The sequence below is a fragment of the Myiozetetes cayanensis genome, unplaced genomic scaffold (assembly GCF_022539395.1).
Source record: "Myiozetetes cayanensis isolate MyiCay16 unplaced genomic scaffold, myiCay2020 scf15, whole genome shotgun sequence".
Classification (NCBI taxonomy): Eukaryota; Metazoa; Chordata; class Aves; order Passeriformes; family Tyrannidae; genus Myiozetetes; species Myiozetetes cayanensis.
The window spans coordinates 4,349,437-4,372,904 of record NW_026087159.1 but is presented as its reverse complement, the minus strand read 5'-3'; the positions used below and the strand labels follow the sequence as shown (position 1 = coordinate 4,372,904).

The 23,468-nt window shown below is 48.0% G+C and overlaps 1 protein-coding gene across 2 annotated transcripts in view; it reads left to right on the top strand.

The window, feature by feature from the left end:
* PCDH19 (protocadherin 19) overlaps positions 1-22,171 on the top strand; it is a 58,510-nt gene extending 36,339 nt beyond the window's left edge. For both annotated transcript variants that reach the window (XM_050310459.1, XM_050310458.1), the window contains exon 5: positions 17,383-22,171. In XM_050310459.1, the coding sequence (XP_050166416.1) occupies positions 17,383-17,972 (590 nt within the window). In that variant the 3' untranslated portion in view covers positions 17,973-22,171. The remainder of the gene's footprint in view (positions 1-17,382) is intronic.
* Positions 22,172-23,468: the final 1,297 nt, after the last annotated feature.

Here is a 23,468-nt window from a genome sequence, read left to right as displayed (position 1 = left end):
TTCAGGTTCCTTCAAAGTTAGTTCTTGCAGTGTCTTCATCACTGAAGTTACTCCATCCAGGGTTACAGGACTTATAACCTTTAGATCCTTGAGTCCTTTTCCCCTAAGCACAGAGAACACTCACCAGATGTGAGCATTTTGGCAACTTTGAGGGGAAAATTAAAACTTGAATCTGTGCCCTGTTGTGTAGGTTTGTAATGGATGAATGATCAGCCCAGAAAGTTGGAGAGTTTCTAGTGTTTTATTGTACTTTTTAATGAGATTTTGTCAAATTCAGTCATTGCTTACCCATATTTTTGCTGGGTGACTGGAGAGCAATTTATAGAAGATATGAAGAAGTGCTATTTCTGATTAGAGAATTTCAGCTTCTATTTGTGCTTGGTTTTGTTAACTGTTCCTAAACTCCAGCCTAAGCAAAAGCTTTGCAGAGATCTTTGTCTCAGGGTTCAGCTGAAGGACGGGACACCTCTAACCCTGGCTCTTCCAAAGCATCCTTTTCTAAAACCACTACCCAATACTTGGATTTGCAGTTACTTTATTATAAATAAGCAATTCAGTCAAGCTTGCAGCTTTCTTTTGCCTTAAAAACAAGTCAAAAAAAGGCTTGTGGACTTTTTTCCCCTTTGCCAGTAACCTCTGAGGAAACCTTTAACACTTTCTGTCTCACAGCAGTTGAGCCTAGCAAAATGGTCAAGGTAATGGCCACCAGATTTAACAGTAGGGAAGGTATATGAATAAAACCAAACCTTCTGCTAACGCAGCAAGCCAGCACTTCCCGATCTCCTCCTGTAATCAATCTACATCGTTAATGACTCTGAAAACAGACTGAACTGCTGGGGCTGGCACTGGGAAACTTGCATTACAAACTAACCATCTCTTATTAACCTTTTGGTGTTTCCTTCACAACACTAATTAGAGCCAAATAAAACTACTGTTTGTGAAACTCTTAAGTTAAAATATAATTTTCAGAGAAAATATGGTAAACTCCAAAGCTCCTGTTTGCTTGGCCTTTCTTTTTAATTATGATGGAGGATGGCTGTTACTTGTTTAACAGAGGCTTACATGATTAATGCTGCAATGTTACTGTAATTAAAACAGCAAAAAAAGATGTGATTGGGGCCTGTATAATTTACAGACATCTCGGCATTCTGGTGGCAGAGCAGCTCTAAGTGTTGCAAAGAGGAATCATAAAAATTTATTCTAATTAAAATTGCCAGATTGACTAAACAACAGGTGACTTATGTAACTTGAGCGACTTGTGCTTGGGGTGAGAAATCATCTGAAATCAGTGAATTATACAAAGCTGCCTATTATTCCACTAAATGGGAAAGTGTGCGCTTGCCATGGCAACCCGCATCAATTTTGCAGCCGCTGGAAAATACAGGGCCCTTTATTAAAGGAATAATCACCACAAACAGCGTGCTGACCCTCGGCTCTGCGGGTGCAGGGCACACGGCGCGGCGAGTTCAGAGCAGCCTTCTGGGCACTGGTGGTTGCCATCAGGATAAATCCCTCCCACGGTCCCGAAACATGTGCCCGGCAGCGCGGGGGTGATTCGGGTACGGCGCTGGACCGGCGTCTCCAGAGGGGTTTGTACAAGTTGGGTGCCTGTTGTTTTTCCCTCTGAAAAAGCGGTGTAATTAAATCAGTATCTGCAATAACGATAAATCACTTGGACCTCTCCTAATTAGGCTGCATGCTGTGGAGAGCTGTAGGGCAGGGCCTGCATCTCCCCTGGGTGCAGGGGAAGGAGCCTGCCCATCTCCAAAATACAGTGATACGGGCGAGCGTCTGAACTGCTCCAGTTCCTGCAGATAACTGCTGAAGGGAGACACACCACTGGGTTTGTATGTAGGTTGTTTTACTAAATGATCTATGTAATAATATATAAGTCAAAACTCTGTGATAATTGGCACCAAACAGCAAAGAGAACTCGCAGCTTTTATCTGTCTTGAGAGAAGTGCTGCCACTCAAAACTTGCGAGCGCTATATTTTATTTCTCATACAGCATATATGAATGTAAGACTAGATATTTTTAAATGGGTCACAGAATTATTAAGGAGTTTGGCAGCCTTTCCTCACTGTACGTGCAGGTATGCCGGGGAACGGGTGGGCTGGGGAGCAGGAGTGTGGGCTGTGCCAGGCTCTGGCTGGGTGTGTGTTGCCTTTGCACAGTGATTTCCCTTTCTATCCTGCATTTAACCCCTGTGTCTGTTTAGAAAATAAGGTCTCCATAGCAGATATTATAGATATATGTTAGTCACAATGTGTATAATAACAGTAAGCGTAATGTGGCCCTATTTTTGCTGAGTATCTGTAATAGTAATGATCAGCTTCCCGGCTCTCAGCATTAGCTCTCCTAGCGTTTTTATTTTTCAGCAGAAACCCTTTTCTATTCCATTTTCCATATTGTATTTGCACCCCTTTTCAAGAATGACTTGCTTTGTAACCAGCTTCATTAGCTACCAGCATGTTGTGTTTCATTACCAACATCCACAGCTGGCTGTGGGTGACAGCACATGGCAGTGGGTGACCAGCAGTCACTGCTCTGTCACCTCACCTTCGAGCAGTGACAGTCACAGCTGGGGCAGGGAAGTGGAGCCAGGTCAAGGTGGGTTGGGCTCGAGGTCTGGGTGTCATAAATAGGGGGACATCTGGATATGTGGAGTGATTAGGTGTAGTGAAGGCAGAGCTTTATCCTGAAGAAATCCTGGGTTAACTCACTCCCTGCAAGTAAATTGAACCACAGGAAAAAAAAAAGAAGAAAAAGAGGAAAAAAAAAGATGAAAAAACCCCTCTCTGAATTGAAGCAATAGGAAATGAAAATTGCTGAGATACACTGTCATGTGGGTAGTGGTGCTACCAACCTTGTGCTGCAGTAATTACCTCTATGCATGCAATTTGTGCTCAGCTACGACTGATTTCCCACATCATCCGGTGCCCAGGCTATATTCAATCAGTCCCAGCTGGAGAAAACTATCTTGGATCATTTGGTGAGATTTCACCACAGATGCTACCTTGCATCTTAGGGAAGTGCTGGAGAGCTCTGTGCCGCAGAGCTGCCCTGGCACATGGCTGGAACTACGGCAACAGTCACGGGAGAGTCCCTGCAGTGAGGGGGTGCCATGTCTTGTGGGGTGCTGAGGACACACAGCTGCTGGGGGTGGAAGGCGAGGAGCTTCTGGCAGTTCCTAGGGAGAAGACTTGGTGCCGGGTGTGTGCTGGGGAGAGCAGGTTTTGTGGTTGTTCCTGCAGTGTTTTATGTGAAAAACGTAAGAGCGAAGAGCGTTGAAAATTTTTGTGAGAAGCCAGGAGAGGTGGGTGTCCTCATCTCTTGCAAACCAAAATAGGTCGAGCACTTGATTTCCTCTGACTGCTTTGGAAGTGTCGGCTTCATTAAAGAGATGAGGCAGAGGAGTAGCTGGTGCGAGTGCAGCAGGCGGTGCTGCCTCGTCTGCTCGGGCACTTTCCCCAGTCAGCTGGTGAATGGCAAACGGCTCCCGAGCCAGGTGAGAGCCTCTGGGTTTGACCTGAGAGAGGAACGACTTTCTCAGCTACCCGCGGTTCTGGGTTTGGTACAACTCGGTGAGAAGTTATATAGGGGCAGCTCCTGGTGGGGAAAAGGCATTTGTCTAGAAAGATGAAGTCAAAACTGTGCATAGTGGTAATTTGGGAAAAGTCAGAGTGCCAGTGTTTTTGGGAGCAGTAGCTGCATTACTGGAGAGTATAAATACCTTTGGAGATGGTCTGGCACGGTCAGGTGGGTCCCTGGGTGGGTGCTCTGTATATATTGGACTTTTTCACTCTCTGTGTTTGCCAGTTCATCAACATCACAGAATGGTTTGGCTTGAAAGGGAACTTAAGGATAATCTACTTCTAAACCCCCTACAGTGGGCAGGGACACCTTCCTCTAGACCAGTTTGTTTAGAGCCTCATCCAGCCTGGCCTTGAACACTTCCAGGAATGGGACATCCTCAACTTCTCTGGGCAGCTGGTGCCAGTGCCTCACCACCTTCACAGAAAGTAATTTCTTCCTAATAACTAATCTAAATCTGTCAGTCTAGAGCTATTCCCCCTTGCCCTATCCCTCCATGCCCTTGTCAAAAGTCCCTTCCAGCTCTCCTGTTGCCCCTTTATTTGTTATTTGTGCCACTGACACTGCTGCTTACCAGCACATTTCAGTGAGAGCCATGTTTTCTTGGTGCTCTGCTTGGCCTCGCCGTGTCTTCTACAGCAGGAGCCGTCCCTGGAGTGCAGGAGTGCTGTCTGCCTCGCAGCTCTTGCTGGGTGACTTCCATGTCCTGCATCTGTTCTGACAGGCGGTGCTTTTGCAGCCGCTCTCTGATTAGTTTGGGTCCCTCAGATGCATTGATTTACAGACCTTTCCTCTGCAGTACAGCTTTTCTCGATGACAGTCCATGAAGCACATGATAACTCAGCAGCCTAAATTATTCAGGCAAATTGAATGTGTTTGGCTTGTTCCAAACTTTTGTTTCCTTTCTGTGCTGTCAGGAGCACAGGTAGCCCTGATGCTTGTATCCAGCTTGTTCAACTGCCAAGGAGACACAAACAGCTCAAGTATAACCCATGTTTTACCTCGTTTGTCGCTTATTTACACCTTCTGTTGCACTTTTTCTGGGCACTTCCGTGCCTCATAAAAATGTTTATCTTGTACATAGGGTTGCTCCCCTCTGGTACACTGCGGGGCTCTGGGAAGTCTTTCCATCTTGTGGTGAAAACACCCCTGGAAAATCCAACAAAAATTCTTTGTCTGTTCCACCCTTTAGCTATGTGTCCTATTGTGGAAGTATATTCACTCATGCAAATATTTTGACCCATTAGTCATCACTGTAGGATCCAGAAACCTCACATTAATAAAGACAAGTAATTAAAATGAACAATTCTACCTGCAATTCCCTCATTGCCTGCCCTCTTCTTTTTCATTCTTCCTCCATTGTTACTGGGTAGATATGTTCAATTAATTCACCATAAAAATCCTCACAAGCCCTTCACTGGGCAGACGTGCCTTGCAGGGACCACTGAGCTATGGCAGGCAGGTGGAGAGGAGATGCTTTGTCAGTGCAAACATGTCCCCTGGCTTTCTGGAGACTGTTCTGCATCAGGAGCTTCTGGGTATAGCTGAAAGTATCAGTTTTCACCCTCCGAACACATCTGGAGATTTAGGACCTCGCTCAAAGCCTCTTGAATCCAGCAGGGCTCTTTCAACTGAGACCGTTGGGCTTGAAATACGACCCGAGAGAGAGAGCATTCTCAGGGGATGTGCTCTGAACTTTGCTTGAGTCATTGGTCATCTAAGCCTGCATTCAGAAGTGAACTTAGGGAGGAGATCTCTGCTGCTGAACCTCTCCCTAATTCAGCGAACAAGGCAGAGCCGCTGCTGGGGGATGGAGGTTTGCCTTGGAAAATTCCAGCTGCAAATGAGACGCATGATTTTAGGAATTAGAATAATTACCCCCTGGAACAGGTTCCCAAGGGATGTGATATATTCTGTATCACTTAGAGTCTTTAAATCACATTTGCATGTTTTTCCGAAAAGCGTGCCTAGTCACTCAAAGTGAAGGGTTGTGCTTGAGAAGCACAGCGTGACAGAACTGAGCAGCCCGTGGTTTGCAGGGGAGCTGAGCAGGGAGTCACCGTGGTCCCACATGGATTAAACTCTGCAGATCCCTGGAGGAGTGGGTTTTGGCACATCCTCAAGAAGAGCTCACGACTGTCCCCTTGGCTGGCACTGTCTGCTGTGCAGGAATGTGCAGAACTGAGCAAGTAACCACACTGGGGATGATTCAGAAGCGAACTCCCCCAGCCAAAAGCTGCCTTCCCTTTCCAAACACACTCAGTCCCTTCCTCTGAATCAGATATCCCCAGGCACTGAGCAATCCTGGCTGTATCAGTGTTTCCAGGACCTTCCCTCCCACCGCTCCCTGAGTGATGAGAGTGTTTTTGAAGATCTCATTTCCTGGCCTTTCCCTTTCATCTCTCCAAACAGCAAGTAAACGAGCAGCCCTTTAGTTTTTAGTTACTGCGCTGCACCCAGTGAGCTATCAGAGGCTGTTGACGATGACTTTTCTCTTTTCCATGCTCCTGCCTGCAGGATTTGGGGAGATAATTCATTTGGTCCTGGTGCTTTGTCAACTTTCAGCAGTTGTAATTGCCTAATGATCAGTGCTGATGCTGTTGCTAAGCCTGTTAAAACTTTGTCCTGCTGAACAGCCAGACTGTGCCTGTCTCATCATGTTCTGCCTGCTGTGATGACTGGGGCTGCCTTTGATGCTCCCTCCCCAGCCTCAGCTGTGGTTCCTGCTTCCCACCCACCTCAGCCGCTGCTGAGGGGATGGATGGATGCAGCAGGGTGCTACCTGTGCTAGGGAACCACACCCGGAGTTACAAATAGCTGAAGAATAATCCCACAGAGAGCCAGATGCTTTTCCAGGATGAATCTGCTCCTGCCTGCCCCAATGCCCATGCCAGCTCTGAGGAACCTGGAGCTGGGTGGTGATGATGGTCCATTGTCTGCACCCTCATGGGGTGGGCAAGAGAAGCTCTCTGGAGGGGGCTGTCACTGGTAGGGCATTGCTATTTAGCATCCTGCATCCCCTTTCTGTTCTTCCTTCTCTCGGGTGCCTTTTCCACCCTCATTATAATTTTTTTAGGGCTCTAATTGGCCATGTTTCCTGCTCTCACCTTCTTTGCTATGCATCTGAGGTGCCCAACTGGCTGGTGCCATCTCTCGAAGCCCCTGACGCTCATCCTTGCCTGTTTCAAGGCTGTTTTTTAATGGCACACACTGAACATCAGTGCATTACCATCCCTTTTCCAAGAACAGTCTCCATCCACTCTTCTCTCGTCCCCCAGTGCCTCATCCAATTTAATTAATTATACTTAGTATATTACGCATCCTGTCAAAGTTTTTCCTTTCCGAGGTTTAATGGTTTTTTAATTCTAATGCATGCTGCATGTGTAAGTGTTTTAGAAATGAGGCGAGCGTGCAGTGGCAAAGAGGCAGCATTACATCTGAGTGCCACAGACAGCCAGGGTGGATCCCTGCAGAGGGGCTCCAGCAGAATTTCTGCAGGACTGTGCTGCCTGCCTTCTCCTTGCATCGCCTTTCTTGTGCTTGGGGGATAAACAGGCTGATTCCCACTGCAGAGGGACATGTTTGGGTTAAACCCGCCCACTTAGGCTTCATTTCATGCTCCTGCTCAGGGCAGCAGGTGCCCAGCCAGCAACTCAGCCCCAGCGCTGGCCGTGTCTCCTCAGCTGCTGCAGCCCTGTGGTGAACTCCAGTGTAATGAACTTGACTCTTCTCCTTGCACTAACTCTGTCTGAAAGCACCAATTACATCAGTCATTTCAGCCTTGCTTTATCCCTTTGAAGAACAGCCGCGTTGAGGATGTGGTGGGTACTAGACTAATCAGGTAACGCCGGCCTTTATTTCCCAGTCACAGTTAAAAGGTTTGGTCAGGAAAGTGGTTCAAGAGGAATGACTTTGTGGGGTCTTATACTGACTAGCTTTGGGTATTTCCAGATAAAACCTGCTCAGACTAACAGGGTTGTGGGTTGGTGGTTGTTTTTTTCTTGCCTGTCAGTGTTGCAAAGCGCTTAGGTTTTGAAAATCCAGCTGGGCTCTGTCTGTCTGTCACACCATCACTGGGAGTAATGATGCTGTGGTACAATTTAGCTGACAGCCCTGTGAACTGGAGCCAGTAGCCAACACAATCCAGCCTGACCTCGGGGCAGTGCTTCAGGAACGTGCCTTGGGAAACCAGAAATCATCGGAGGCTGTGCTGGCAGAGGCTGGGGCAGAGCTTGCTGGAGCAGAGCACTGGAGCAGCCTGTCTTGGGAAGCAGGAGTCTTCTACCTCTGTGTTGGAGTCACAGCAAGGGATGTGTGGTAGGACCACAGGGTGCTGTGCAGACCCCCCATGTAGGACTCAGTGTCACTGCCCGGGTGCCCATGGATTGGCATCAGCTTGGCCGGGAGGACTGGAGCTGTGGAGCTGACTGCTTTCCTTGTAGTACTTATGGAAGTCATGAAAATACTTTATTTTCCATTCCTGTTGTTCAGCCATCTCCCTGCAGCTCTGCAGTTAACAGCCCCAGACATACTCAAAGGCTTGTTCTCCATCTCACCCCACGGTTGTAGGGCCAACACAACAGGATGGGATGGGATGGGATGGGATGGGATGAGACCTTAGCTGGATTTCTGGAATTGAGGTTGTCCATGACTCACAGGCAGTGTCATTTCCCCAAGCTTACAGTGAGGTTTTAGATTTGATTATTGACCTTGTAGTAATTTTACATGCATGTTTATCTGCACTCTGAATTAATGAAGGTGAACTTAATTGCCGTAATGAAGTTTCATCTAATTAAATGGGCCAGATTCCCAGACTTTGGCAATTCTGTGATCTCTGCTGTTGGCCATGGGGCCAGTCTGACCTGCAGCTGGCAATCCCCTTGGCATCGCTGTTGTCCTTCATCGATGTGGAGCTGGAGCCTCCTTTGAGCTGTCTGTGTAAATCCATGGCCATGCAGAGAGAACAGGAGTGTCCTTGTGAGTTGTGGTGCCGGGTCAGGCACTGTTGGGTGCTGGACAATGTAGAGAAGCTTTTGCAGACCTGTCTCTGTGGCCATCCCAGATCCCTTTGGGATTTTCTGATGCACTCGCCACCCTAGGCCAGTGTCTCATCAGGGTACATCCCTGTGCTTCAGATGAGAAGATCCACCAGCATGGAAAACTCCATGTTCATCCAAAAAAGCAGAGCACCAGGGAGGGCATTAACGCTGCGCTCCAGGATGGAGGCATGAGAGGTCAATGTCATGATGACAGATGGCCAGCAACCAACATTTTGGTTTTCTAAAAAAAGGGGAAAAACTCCCTTGCTATCTCTTGACGATGGGGAACGCCCTATCGTGCTGGGAAGCCTTCCAGCTCCCTCTACTCTTCAGAGCTGCGCACTTTTAGGAAGTACAGAGAGCTTCTCATAATGTTTTGCCTTGTGGGTACGTCTATGATTAATTCCATGCAAGCATTACTGGTGCAATAACAATACTGGAGGTCCTAAAACTGAAAAAGGAAACACATTTGGCTCGTACTTCATACACAATCACTTACACTTAAGCTATTGATAGTTGATTGGGATCTGTAGACTGCTGGGCTGGTGCCACTGGGTTTCTGAACGCATTCAATAGCTGGAACAGACAGCGAGGCTGTAGGTTTTGGCAAGCTGTAGGTCTCATTAGTCAGGCTGACTGTATCTGACACGAGAGATTCCCATCCACCAAGATGAAGCTCACTTCCCTAGGCTTTGGCTGACGTCCCAACAATATTTACATGAAGGACAACAGAGGATCAGTGTTAGATTAAGGCTCTGAGTTTCCAGTAGGCAGACAGTTAAATATTCTATTGAAATACTCTTTTGATTATTTAGATAATAATGAAGTTTATGCATGTCCTTGAGAAATCTGGGGAAAGGCAGTTGTTTTATGCTAAGCATGCAAAGATGTGTTTAATCTTGATAATAGGAGTAAATTATGTATCAGCATTTATAACCTCATCTCCTTTATTTCTCACTTGTTGTGTGGAAGGACCAGCAATGTTGCAGGGAAGGGAGAGCTGTGCTGGGCGGGTGGCAGGAGGAGGGGCTGGGCAGCATCCCGCTCCTGCCAGCGCCCTGGCCCTCTCATCCCTGCGGAGAGAGGGTGAGGATGGGTTGTTCTGCTTCTTCCTGGCCAGGGGAGGTGCTGGTTGCAGTAGTATGTTCACCATGAGCCTCCCAAGGAGCAAACATCCACATTCCTGCAGTGAGGGCAGGGATGCTTCTCCGACAGGCACTGGGCCAGGAGCTGGCCTGGTACAAGCATCTGGGAATTGCTTCTTATCTCCCCCAACTGTAATTTCTGTTTTCTTGAATTTTTATCAGAATTGTTGAGTAACTATTTTCTGAGCAACGCCTAATTTTGAATAGGACAGAGTAATAATTTGATTTACTTCTGCTATTGGAATGTGGCTGTCTGGCTGGTCCTGCATTACCCTGAATGTGAATTTGTTTCATCTTTGACAATAGCAGAGAACAGTAACCTTTGGATTAATTTGTTTTAGCGACTAAAGTCCCATTAAATGGAAGGCAGCTGGTGTCAAAGGCATAAACGGAGACAAAGTTTTGCTCCCAATTGTGGGAAATATGTTTAAACAGACTAGAAATGTTTCCATCTCTGCAGGGTATAATATACTCAAATGGTTGCATTAACATGAAAAAAGTATAAGAAAGAGTGTATTTAGGACAATCCCTCTGTATCCAGTGTTAATGAAATTGAATTCCAGTAATGAAGTCAAGGGGTTGTATTCTGCGCTCGTGCAGGCAGCGCAGTAGCTGCCATTAGCATTAATGGGAGCTGTGCTGATGAATTACGGAGCTGTAATGGTTCGAGATGGAAAAGGTCTATCAGAACCCGGAGTGCTCTCCTCTCCGAGGACTGGATCCTGCATCCCAACATCAGTTAGGATGCTAATGAGCCCTGTATGGAGGCATGAGTAGCGGAGTTTCAGAGGTGAAATCCCCGCCACTCAGGGGCCAGCATGAGCTCCACGGACCACTTAAGAATAGGATTAATTGGAGTTTAAATGGTGTGTTCCGCCGGTCTTCTGAAAGGGAATTAATTTTTCCTTGTGAATGAGGTGGGGATTGCCCTGCGGTCCTGGATAAAGGGGAGCAGCCAGCATTAAATTGCATTCCAGCCCGTAATACCTTCTGGGTCTGACTCTGCTGTAGTGCGTGGCATGCCCACACACCATCTTCTTTTGCTTCAGGTGATTGCCCTCCTTCCCATAGCGTTCTTCTCATCCCAAAGGCATCAGCATGCCCAGGAAGGCATTTTTCTAGAGAAAATCCTTTGCATCAAATCTATCCTTACCCTCCGGTGTGCAGCTGCCAGGCATCCAGCTCTGTTTGTTCATCAGTTCTCATTCATAATACAGGGACCATTCTGCAGAAGAAAGGGAGTTATTAATGGTAATACAGAGCCGGGGGAGGGGTGAATGGGCCAACCCTTGGCTGGTGTAAATCAGTGGGAGTCCTTGGCGCTTCCTGGGAGTGGTCTGTGTCTGCAACAGCTGGGAATGAGCTCCCTCACAACTCTCCGTTGACCATTCCAGAAGTGCTGCCCATGAGCAGCATTCAGCCATGGGTCCTTATCAGCAATTGCCCAGTAAATTAATTTAATTCACATCCGTTGTTTCGTTAAAATAATTACAGTGCTTTGTCCAAGCACTGTTGACCTTCTGTGTCGGGACAGACAATCCAGGATTAAAAATAGAGCGTTTTTAGCTTGCATAAATCCCAAATAATGGTGAAAGAGAGGAAAAGAAAGGCTCTTCGTTGCAGTAAAGAGCATTTGTCACTGTTCCTGGTTATTAGGATCCTCCGAGCATTGTGCAAGGGAAGCCCTGCCAGGATTGCATTGCTGCACTGACTGGAGATTTCTTATTAGGAAAGGCGAGGAAGGCTCTGTAAAGCCCATAGGTCAAAAATATAATACACTATTCCCCACCTCTTGTTTCCTGATATTATGCTATTAGAGGGAGATAAGGAAGAGGTGCAGAGTTTTAATTTACAAGCAAATGATGAACCATGGCTGGGGACTGTTTGTATTTTGCTCAAGCTTATTAGTTTATCTGGAGTGTAATGCAGTGGATCACTGCTCCTGAACCAGGAACAGCTGCTCCTCTTGGAGCGGAGTGGAAGTGGGCTCTGTCAGAGTGCTGAGGGTGGTGGGTGCTGCACAGGGGCTGGGGGGCCACACCTTGTGCCTTGTGGCATACATTCCTGAGAAAATGAAGGTGCTGGAGTTGAAAAGAAACCCCAGCTTAGCTGGAAGAGGAGTGTTAAATAATGCAGTTGTGCATTGTCCATGAAAGATGGCTAACCATGAGTAAACATCCACAGCAGTGTTTGATCCCTTCGTGTTTACTATTTATTCATATTTATTATTCATAAATTCCATCACAAATGTTGGGCCTGCACCCCAGTGAGACATTTGCATTTTATTTTAAGTTTGTTCCCCCCCCCCACCCCTCAGTTTCATGAACTGAGATTTAATGATTTGCTTTTCCACATCCCTCCCGTGCTGGCTCTCCCTGGTTCTCCTCTTCTTGTTTCAGGAAGAGATTTCTAACATGGAAAAGTGATATTTGAATAGATTCCCCTAAGGCAATCAATTTACTTCTAATTTGTCTGGAACTAAGCTTTTCTTTGTTGCAATGAGAAAGGATTGAAACTGCTGTAAAATTTATTAGCTTCCAGGAAGATTTTGAAATGAATTTTTTAATGATCGTGCTGTTTGCTGTACCCAGGAGCAGTGTCATCATGATTACAGTATAATCATACAGTTGCTGAAGGAACACCGAAATGTGGAGATAAAGCCAGGCCCCTGCACGAGGGTACCTGTGGTACCAGCCCAGGTACAGGCACCGTGCCTGGCTGGGGCAGGCACAGGGCTGGGGACTTTGGGCTGGGGCACAACGCTCACCTATGTACCTGCTGCCCCATTCATGTCCCAGAAGGCTCAGATTCTTCCAGTCACTCTTTTTTTTTTAGCTTATTTTTCATTTTCAAGCGACTCCTCCGCTCCTTTTCCTTGCTCCCCATGTAATAGCACAAATGAGCTCTACTTACTCACCTCGGCAAAGCTGCTCTGACATGGATTGGATTGAACTGAGCGGCTGTTTGAAAATGGAAACTCCAGGGACTATTGTCATCGCCCAAATTGCACCTTAGATTGTATAACAGCACATGTCATCTGGCCATTTATCAGGAATATTACATTCCCAGGCACTTGCACCTTGCTACGATTTAACTTTGTCTCTTTGGCCAGCGCTGCAATTCCACTGGAGATAATTCAATTGCTCTGAGAGCTGAATGGGCACCTCACACACCCTCTCTGTGCTGTTCTGCCGCAGGTATGTGGGTGTTGAATAGGAGACTAGGAACACTTGTTCACCTTGGACATTCCTTAATCCCTCCTTTTGGTGAGGGAAGACCCTTCCTGTTTGGAGCTGGAGGCTGTGTTGCTCCACTGCCCATCATGTGTCCTTTGCTGCTCCTCCTGCGCTCTGACTCTCAGGCATCCTTCCTGTCTCCCTGCTCTTCTGACCAAGAGCTTTCTTAGTGGAATTGGGAAGTGCTGAGGGTCTTGGCTGGGCAGGGGATTTTGTCTCTCCTAGGAGAGATGCTGGTTTTCAGCATCTGCTGCCTGGCTGGGACCCACAGGCAGTGCAGTTAGGGCTTGAGGCTGGCTGGGGTTGGTTTCTAGTTGCCTTTGTGCTAGTCCCCCAGGTTGTGAGCAGAAAAGCTTTGAAATCTGGAGCTCAGTGTGGTTTTTGCTTTACTTGTTGAGGAGTATATTTATTCCAGAGGTGGCTGTGGGGTTTATGTTATTTTATATTTGCTATGCGAGAGCTTACGTTTAGCAATGACACTTTTTTCCTGCCAAGTGTGACTTCAGGATAAAGCTTACCTCTTGATGAAGATGCTTCTGCCAGTACGTTTTGTACCTGGGGAACATTTTGAAAGTGACCCTGTCCTAAGGTGCTCTGAAACAAGATTGAGGATTTGTGCTGGGTGAGAGCAGACTGTCTGAAATAGGGACATTGCTGCTGCAGGACCTGCTTATCTTGCATACAGCTATCACCTGTGAATGACACCTGTGCTCAGGTGAGCTGCTCAGCATCTCTCCAGACCACCTGGGGGCCACACGGATGTCCCCACAGCCCAAGTGGCAACAGGACTATCACCCCAGTGTGTGTGATGTCCTCAGCTCATCAGAAAACCCAGCCCAGCTCAGGAAGGCTCGCGCAGCCCTGGGCCACGGTGTTCCCCATCCCAGGGCTGTGGTGTTCCCTGTCCCTGTGTCATGGTGTTCCTTTTCCCCATGGCCATGGTTTTCTCCTTCCCTGTTCTGTGTTGTTCCCCTTTCCTGTGCTGTGGGGTTCCCCTTTCCCGGGCCATAGCGTTCCTCATCCCCAGCCTATGCTGTCCAGTAGATCCCTGCCAGCCTCGTTGGGTCTCACCCCACTCTGCCCCTCTGTTGTTTCTCCCTCTCACCCAACTCAGTCAGGCAGCAGTTTCACACCAGCTTGCTCAGCCCCCTGCCATCCACAGGGAGGTGAAGAGCCGCCTGTTTTGTCTGCCTGCCACTTATCATGTCATGCGTGTGCAGTACTTATTACCTGGGCTTTGCTCCTTGCATTAAGAACATTTTTTTAGTGCAGACAGTAACAGTCGTATTGACTAGGGCAGATCTAGGGCTCTAAAAGAAGTTCCTGTTGTCCTATTTCCGATTGTTAAAGTGGTAAAAAAAAAAGACAGAGCAGTACAGTAATGTGAATGTGAACGTGAATGACTGTCCTGGGTGCTGTCAAGGCTGGGTGAGTCAGACTGGAGCTGCAAAGGGCAGCTCCAGGAGCTTGCCCGGCGGCTCCGTGCCTGCCTCTGCTCAGGGCAGGAGGAGGATGTGAGGTAACAGCTCTGGGATCAGCCAGTGGAGAAGCCCAGACCCTGCTGCACATGCCTTCTTTGGCCCTGGGATAGCAGAGGAGTGGTGTTTCTGTCTATCAACAGGACTTTCTTGTGGCGTAAAAACAGTATTTTCTATCAACTACAGGGGTAAGACAGTGATGGATGAGTAGCTGAGGATACCCGTTCCGCCATGGAGAACAGGCTTCTCCTCAGGGCTCTGCTGCCAGGTCAGGGCTTCTCTGGGCAGCCTAGACACATGTTGTCCCTGAGAGCAGGATGGTTTCTGGCTGCAGGATGTGGTCTGAAGGCTGAGATGTGTGGTAGGGGCAGAAGCAGAGTGACAGAATGTGCTGTGGAGCTACCTGTTGTCTCAGGTCTGTGGGTGATGGTGACTTCTGCCCCTCTGCCTGTCAGCCCAGCCTCTTTCAGTCTTGTTAACATTCCCTTCCTAAAGTAAAAGATTGAAACACTGTAATTTAATGTAATGCTTTTCAGCTCTTCTCCCTGCATTTCAGCTGCTGCTGGTGTGAATTGTAGACAAGCATTGTGGTGTCCAAAGCTATTACCTCCCTGGCAGATAGGCTCCACACCACATCTTCAGTGAAACTGCTCTTAAAGCATGGGTCCCTTTCTAGACTTTGAGTAGTATCCACTTGCAGTGATCAGGGAAGTCCTCCTATTGTTTTTAACTGTAAAATATGACAGCTTGGAATAAATGCATCAAGGCAAGAAAAACCTGCCTGTGCTCTCTCTGGAGAGTGGTTTGCCTTGGCTGGATAGATTCGGGGCTGAGCCATGATTCTGGGTGAGGAAGGTGAGAAACAGCAGCTCCCCTGTGCCTTCCCACACTGGACCAGCCAGCCCAGCATGCTCCCAGGATCTGGCCTTTCATGTTTGTGGAGAGACTGAAGTGATGTGTGCTCCAGCAACGTGCCCAAGGTCACACAGCACAATAAATCAGTGTCTCATCGGGGATGAGAATCCAAGATATTTCTGTAGCCCCTCCAGCCATCACCAAGTCCTGTGCTATCACAGCCAGAACACACAACTTTGTATGCCTGTAGCACCCTTTTGAAGTTAAGCTGTGGATAAATAGGGAGACAGCAACACTTTCTGGGCAGTTTTTCTTTTTTTTCTTCCTATTTTGCTCAAGTACTTGAAATTAACAGAATTAAAGTATAAGATCATGGGCTTTTAGAGCTTGGTGCAGGTTGTTCTGTGCATAGGGCTCAGGGCATCCTTCTCTCAAGCTGCTGTAAAGGCAGCTGCCAAAACCCAGACCTCCTCCCCTCTGCCCAGAGCCACGCTCCACACCACTGTGTCACTGCTCTGATGTAGAGAAAAAGCTGATCTTTTACCCATAGATTTTTCAATTAATTGGCTTCTTCTCCTTTAAAAAAAAAAATCCTTTTTTGGTGTTATTTTTCCTTTTTTTCTTTTTTTGAGGTCTGCCTTTTACTCGTTTATTCTCTGTAAGTGTTAAGCTGCTCATATTTTGGTGCATTGTGTTATGTGCTGAGAATTTTTATCAGCCGCCCTAGTGCTCGAATGTGGTGGAAATACCAATGTGTCTGAGGAGCGGAGGTTATGCACACAGATGTACAGAGCATCAAAATGAATGGTTTGCAGACAGACAGGGAGGAAACCCAGGCTGAGTCTGCACCTTTGCCACCTTCGATCCATCAAACCGGCACCGACCGAGCGCGGTCTCGTATGGGTAATGGCATTAGTGCTTTAATGCTGCTTTGCGTGTATGTAGGTTATGGTAGGAAGGAAGGTAGGTCTTTGCATAGGGAAAGGTTGTGCTTTAAGAGGACCAGCTGAAATTACAAGCTCTTATCAAATGAAGGAAAAGCTGAGACTGAAAAGCGGCCAGGATCCTGTGGTGTTCGGCGGGAGCCGCAGTCGGAGGCTCAGAAAAGTCAGTGGACGGTGAAACTGCTGGATTTGATTTCCAGCTTTGCACTTGGCTGAGCCTGGCTGCTTCCCTGGGCCCCAGTTTGTCCATCTGTGATGTGGGGGTGAAGCAGTGCAGTCATCCCTTGGGATCGGCCAGCAGCGTGGGAATGCACACAAGCACCAGGCACAAGGGTTTGCACTTGCCTGGGAGCCCTTGGACCTAGAAATGGAGGGTCCTTGGAAAGGGTTAAACCATCACGCCATATTTCAGCACTGTAAAGTGGTGTTGGGACAGCCCCAAGTCAAGAGAAGGGATCTTTATTGCTCTCGTATGAATAAAGCCCCAGCACTGGGAATGACACATTTAATCTTCAGTGGAGTGGACAATCTTGGAGATTTATAAAGCCTCTGTTGTGTGGGAGGTCAATGGGGATTAAGCAACAAGTTAAAACACACATATACACCAGGACCAAAAAGAATCTCCCTTCCTCCCTTTTTCCTTTCCTCCCTCTTTTCCTTTCCCACCTCTGCAAAAAGTCAAGCTTAAATGTCATGTCAAACCAAGGTGGCTTAAAACGTGGTGGATTTTAACGCTGGTCACTAAACCCAGGAACCACTGGCTCTGAGGGCTTGATACACAGACAGACCTTCTGTGATGGATTTGCTGCTGTCACTCCTTCCCCAGGTTTCTCGTCTGGTGGTGGCAGGTGACACACAACCTGTTGGAAATTGAACTCCAGTCTGTAGAGCAGCCAAGAAATGGCAGCACAATCCCTCTTCCGAGCCTTGCCTTAAAGCCAATTGCTGTTTGAGTTAGAATCACTGCTGTTTGGGGTAGGATCACCTCTCCTTGGGAGTGGGGGGATGCGCAGCACCTGGCTCAGCATGGTTGGTAGGCACCCCCAGCTGGGCTCCCCTCCTCACCATCCCTTGTGTTCTCCCCACGCAGATCAGAGCGAAGGATTTCACTGCCGGGAGGAGTGCCGCATCCTGGGCCACTCGGACAGGTGCTGGATGCCCCGCGGTGCCGTCCCCAGCCGCGCCAAGTCCCCCGAGCACGGCAGGAACGTCATCGCTCTCTCCATCGAGGCGACGGCGGTGGACACGGAGCCTTATGCAGACTGCAGCACAAAAAGGACCTTCGCCACCTTCGGCAAGGAGGGCGGTGAGCCTGCGGCCGAGGAGCGGCTCGCCAACCCCAAAGGCAAAAGAACGGTGGACCCGGCCGCCTGCAGCCCCAAGGTGAGCGGCGCCGTCCGCGAGGCGGGCAATGGGTGCGAGGCCGTCAGCCCCGTCACCTCGCCCCTCCACCTGAAGAGCCCTTTGTCCGGCAAACCGGTGGCGCCCTACGGTGCCGGGCACTGTGCTGGCAACCGGGAACGGGAGCCCTTTGGGAATAGTGGCCCTTCCCGGCCGACGGAGGCAGAGCCCCGGGGGGCGGACAGCGAGAGCAGTGGGCAGGAGGGCAACCCGCTCCTGCAGGAACGCCGGGAAAAGGACTCACCCGGTGCCCGGAGACTAAAGGACATCGTCCTCTGAGCAGCACCCGGCGACAGGAGGATGAGGATAAGGATGAGGAATGAGGGACCGCACGACTCCCAGCGCAGATTGTTTTTATCGCTTACCAATGGTTCACAGATTGCTGTATTTAAAAGCTTTCCCTAAATGTATTGTTTATAAATGAAGCTATCGTTAATGTGACAATCCCACTTGTCTCGACAGGCGGCAGGGGTGTGCAGCCGGAGCGGAGTAGCCGGTGTTTTGCTTTGCCGGGAGGCAGCGGGTGGCGGGGGCAGAGGCGAGAACCACCCCCAGTCCTCAGGAGTGCTCGGTATCCCCTCCTTGGAGTTTATATATTTTTATATCTCAAAACAAAGATAAATTTCCATTCCTGGAAAAGAATTGAGTGGCAAATTCCTTATTCGGACATCTTTAGTAACCACCCTGGCGGTTTTGTAGTCTGGACAAAGTAGCGGCTGTTTCTCGTGTGCGGCTGTTCAAAGTGACAGTCGGGTGAGTTTCCACATTCACCCAACACGAGGTTGTTTGTATTTTAAGGTGTTGGTGTTTTGCTATGGACACCCCTGCAACTATGAATCCTTTTGCTGTCACATGCTTATCTGTACTATTATTGTATTTGATATTGCAAATTACTGTATGTCTAGTGATGGCAAAAGGCTTTCAGGCTTAAAAAAAAAAAGAATTAAAAAAAAAAATCACAATCATCTTACTTAAACTTTGGGGACCCTGCAGTTTGCAGCCCCGGTGGAGCAAGCGCTTCTTCCAGCCCCCACCATTGCCTGCAGCCTCCCCTGGCTCTTGCAGGGCAGTGACAGGGCATTACGGGAATATGTTTTGGGGAAAATCCTTCCTGGATTGCAATTGTCAGATGCACTGTGCTGAACTTCTTCCCTTATCCATTTCTTTTGCGTAATTTCAAGGCAATGCATGGAAAGTTTTTTTTGCAGAAGTTGGTTGTTTTTGTTTTTTTCCAGTTCCCAGATTTAGATATCCCCCGTCTCCAATCATTTCCAAATCAAAGAGATGGAATTATTTAAGAGATCTAAATTACCTTCTCAATTAGACACACACATCCAAGTCAGTGTTTCCCAGTTACAATTACACCAAGTGTGTGTGTGTATGTATGTCATCATGGCATGGATTTTAGACTGTTCTGATTTCCTTCTATCCCTGCTTCACAAATAAGTATGGAATGAGCAATAGTGATGTTAATTTAGGGGCAGACAGGTGATATGTAACAACGCTACTAATTCAATTAATGTGCCTTCTTAATGGAGAAAAAATTAAAGCAATTCATTATTTTTTCTCATAATTAAGGACTTTTTTTGTGTGGGTACAAATTTACTCATATAAAATTGATTTAAAAATTGAGCTACTTTAATAGCCATTTTGTAGAAGGGAGAGAGGGAAGGGATTCCACAGCTCTCTGCTCTCTTGCAGTGATAATTCCTCAGTGAGGTATGAGTAAAGTAGGAGGATTTCAGTTAGTGTATTATTATTTTTACTATTATTATTAACCCTTCACTGAACAGATTTTTCCTACCCTAAATAATGTTTCCTAGAATTTAAAATTGATTATGGAAGGGAAAATATATAGCTCTTGCCAATGTTTGCTGTACCAGCAAGTCAAAATTAGTGGTTTCTAGAGAAAAAGTCTTTCTAGGTCTACATATCATGATAAAGTATTTGTTACTTTGATTTATTTAAATGAAAACAAGAAAACAAGATGCAATCATTATTATCCTCATAATAAAATTAAACTCCAGCCATTTTTTTTTCTGGGGCAAATTGATGTTGGCTGAAGCCATAGCCAGTCCGAGACAGGTCCGCAGTCAGCCTGTTCCCCCTGCCACTTGCTAGGTCCAGGAATTGGGAAAGAATCAACAAAAAACAGTCATCTAATGAAATTTGTTACACTTCCCTCACTGGTGTGATGACTACCTCATTCAGCTCCCATCCCATGTGTTAATGTGATGTCCTGCATCCCTCCAGAAAGCAAACCGGGGATTTTCCCCCGTGTTCTGGATTCTGAGCCCATTTTTCAGGGATATGTTGTTTCTGTTCCTGCCGTGTTTCCTGCCTGTGTACCGTTACTGCTGTCATTTATTTCTGGGGTTTTTTCCCCAAATGTGTTTTTTTTTAATAACACAAGCAAAGAAGAAAGGGGCTGGCTTGAGGCTATTGGAGTAACTGGGCGTTCTGTAACCGTCAGGCTGGGTTTGTTCTGATGTTACCTGGTTTTGTCAGCTCGGGGAGGTTTGCTGGGGGGGAAGCTTCTCATATGCGTTTGCTGAAAGACAGAGCCTGCGATGCCCCCGTATGTCAGATGCTCTTGGCTTCCCAGGGCAACAACCCCATGTGCCCCACATCTCTGCCAGGATAGGACCCAGCTGCCCCATCGTGGGATGGGGATTGTGGGTCCCCCCCTCATCATCCCCAGCTGTCTGGAAAAGCACCGGCCGTTAATTTCTGCCGAGTGTTGCTCTCTGCCTGCGGAGCTGCCACCACCAGCCCAGCATTTTGGATGAAAAATAGATGCTAACTGAAAAGGAAGAGAGAAAAAAAAAGAAAAAATAGAAACATTTCTCTAATTTACCCAGAGGAAACGTTCCTTGCCACTCTGAATAAAAGCACAGCTGAGAAAGAATGTGAAATAATTCTCTATTAAAAGGGGGCATTAAAGAGGTCAGCAAACCCTTATGCCTGCAAGAAAATCGTTTAAACATCAGTTTTCTGGGCTGACCCAGGCTGCAGCAGGGGATGCTGAGCGAGGGGCCCTTCCCTGGTACGGCCTCGCTGTGCGGGGCTGAGGGGAGACCCAGGGAGTGGCCCCAGCTTCTCTGCCTTGGCCCTCTCCAGAATATTTTGGTACTCCTGTCACTGTCCCTCTGTGTCACTCGAGATGAGTTCAGGCTCCTGGGCAAATCGCAGTCTCTTGGTTTTTTTCCTAGTTGCATCAGAACTGGCCATGCAAAAAATGTTCCGAGCTGCAGGGGGGCGGGAAGGCTTTTTGGGAGAGTTCCAGATGTAATTATTGTGCTTTTTAATAACTTAAACCTGTCCTCAGATTTGGTTCAGGAAAAATCGCTGGGATCCGTTGGTTTCCTTCGGGCAAACTTGCTCTGCTCCCCTCTTTATCCAGGAGAGCAGCAGCCACCGACGATTCTCCCCCGAGCATGACGAGGACCCATCTGGAGCAGCCCTGGGGCTGGGGGCCAGTGGGCTGAACTCTTCCCTGCTCCCTGGGGTGCCCCTGGCTCTTCCCACCCTCGAGGCTGCAGGACTATGCTGGGAGGAATGGTGGAGGGCTGGGAGGGATGACTGATGGCTGGAAAAATCCCTCTTGAGCACTGTCCTACTGATGTTGTTGCCGTTCCCTGTTTGTTGTGAGCTGGAGGTGGCCTGTGGATCACACGTTGTGCAGAAGTGAATTCCTTTCTTTTTTTTATTTTTTGGGGTTTTTTTTACAAATAGGAAACAAGTTGCTTTTGTAAAGAACACACTGTCTGATGGGTATGTTGAAATTATTCTTGGGGGGAAAAAAAAAAACTAATTATGAATGGAAAACACATTTGTCTGTCATTGGGGAAAATTGATGGTCTTGTTGCTACAGCTGCTTTTGCAGCTATGGGTAATCTCTGATCCAACCTGTGAGCTGCGGTACCCGCCGGGGAGAAGCCCAGCTGCCCCCGCTGCAAGCACTGCTGAGACGGAGCCTTCGCCGGCATCAGCTGATGTTCAGCTGATCTAAGCTGGGATAGAATCTCCAAACACTCCTCATGGAACTGGCTCTCAGCAGCACACGCCTCCTTGCAGCCTGGCGAGGCCGGCGGTGGCTGGGCTGCCGCGGGACTGAGCGCGGTACGTCTCGTCATGGTGTCTCCGTTGCCGAGTATATGAAGAATAAATTGTTGTATATGCTGATATGTATGTTATGTACATTTTCACAGTGATTGAATCATTGTAAACAACAAAATGGAAAAAGGAAAAAAAAAAGAATCACCATTCTGTCTATTTTATGAAGATGATAAAGCAGCTTTATTAAATTATTACGATTCTGTTTCCAAATGGTGTACCTGCCACATTGGGATTTTTTCATCTGATGAGAACTTTGTTTTTCACCTAAATGTGATTTTCTTTTCTCTGCTTTGAGCATCTAATGCATTTTAGTATTAAAGCAATTATTGAATAAAATGGAAAGTAAGTGTTTGGTTAAATATGCCTGAGTGGCTTTGCTTTGATGGGCTCCAGGTGCTGGTCCTGCAGAAGCCAGCACATGGCTGGGTGCTTGTCCCTGTCCCACAGCTGATCTGCTTTGGCACCCGAGAGGCTGCAAACCTCAGGCAGAACTTTCCTGGCCCTGAGGAGGGGTCATCACCATCCCCACAAGTGACTCACTGGGACAGGCAGGCTCTGAGTTCCAGTGTCAGAGCCCCTCTCCTCGGCCCTGTGAAACTGGGCATGTTTCTGGTCCTTTGCACTGCCACTCCTCACTTTCAAGGGAAACACAAGTATGACAGAGTTGAGCACAGGTAGCAAACACCTCCAAAACACACTTCTCCACTGAGACATGAGGAGAAAAGACTTTTTCCTTAGTTTTTCAGGAGGGTGCTTTGGAGGCTGTGAGGAGATGGTGAGGAGCATCCACTGCCTCTGAATTAGCCTTTCATGGACCACTGTTACACATGGAGCATCTGAGTGCTTTGTAGCTACAAGGCTAAATGCTCCCCCCAATGGACTCTACTCATTCAGTGGCTCAGTCAGGGTGACACCAAAGTGGAACTGGAACAAAGCAGCGACATGAGAAGCCCTTTCCCTGGGTTGGGAAGATGCTTGAACTGCACAGCTGAGCATCACCCTGCATAGCTGGGGCACACAGGGAACAGGGATCAGCTGGAGTTAACCACACCAGAATGGGCTCCCATTACTTTAAACCACCAGTAAAGGCTCCAGCAATGCAGCAGGGGCTGTGGTCAACTTTGGCACAGGTGTGTGTTGGCAGGGACATCCCAGGTGACAGTTCACAGCCAGCCCAGTGCCTGCAGCTGCAGCTTGTTTGCACCCTCATTAGTGAGTCATTTGGTAGGTGGGGAGAAGGAGATAAATCCAGGCTGTGGAGGGGAGGCTGGTGGTTGTTTGGAGTTTGTAGCCTGTCTGGGAAGCAGTGGTACTGTTGCTGCAGAGTGATGCCTGTGTGCCTGAGGAGGCAGTGGGCTGTTGCAGCATCTCCAGGCTGTGACCTTGCCTGCACCAAGGGCCCAGGGCCAGAGCTGTGCCAGCACCGTGGACTTGTCTGCCAGGTAGGAGCTGACTCTGTCTGGGGAGGGATTGTCTCAGTGAGCTGCCCTTGAATATCAGCAGTGGGAGGTGGAGGAGCAGCAGCTGCGGGGCTGCCCAGGCTGCAGGGAGGGTCACTGGGGGACTGGTTTGGGGGTAATGCAGAGCCCCAGCCCAGGGCCGGGTATAGGCTGACTGTGGGCTCAGACAAAACAGGGCTGAAACCTCCACGGAGGG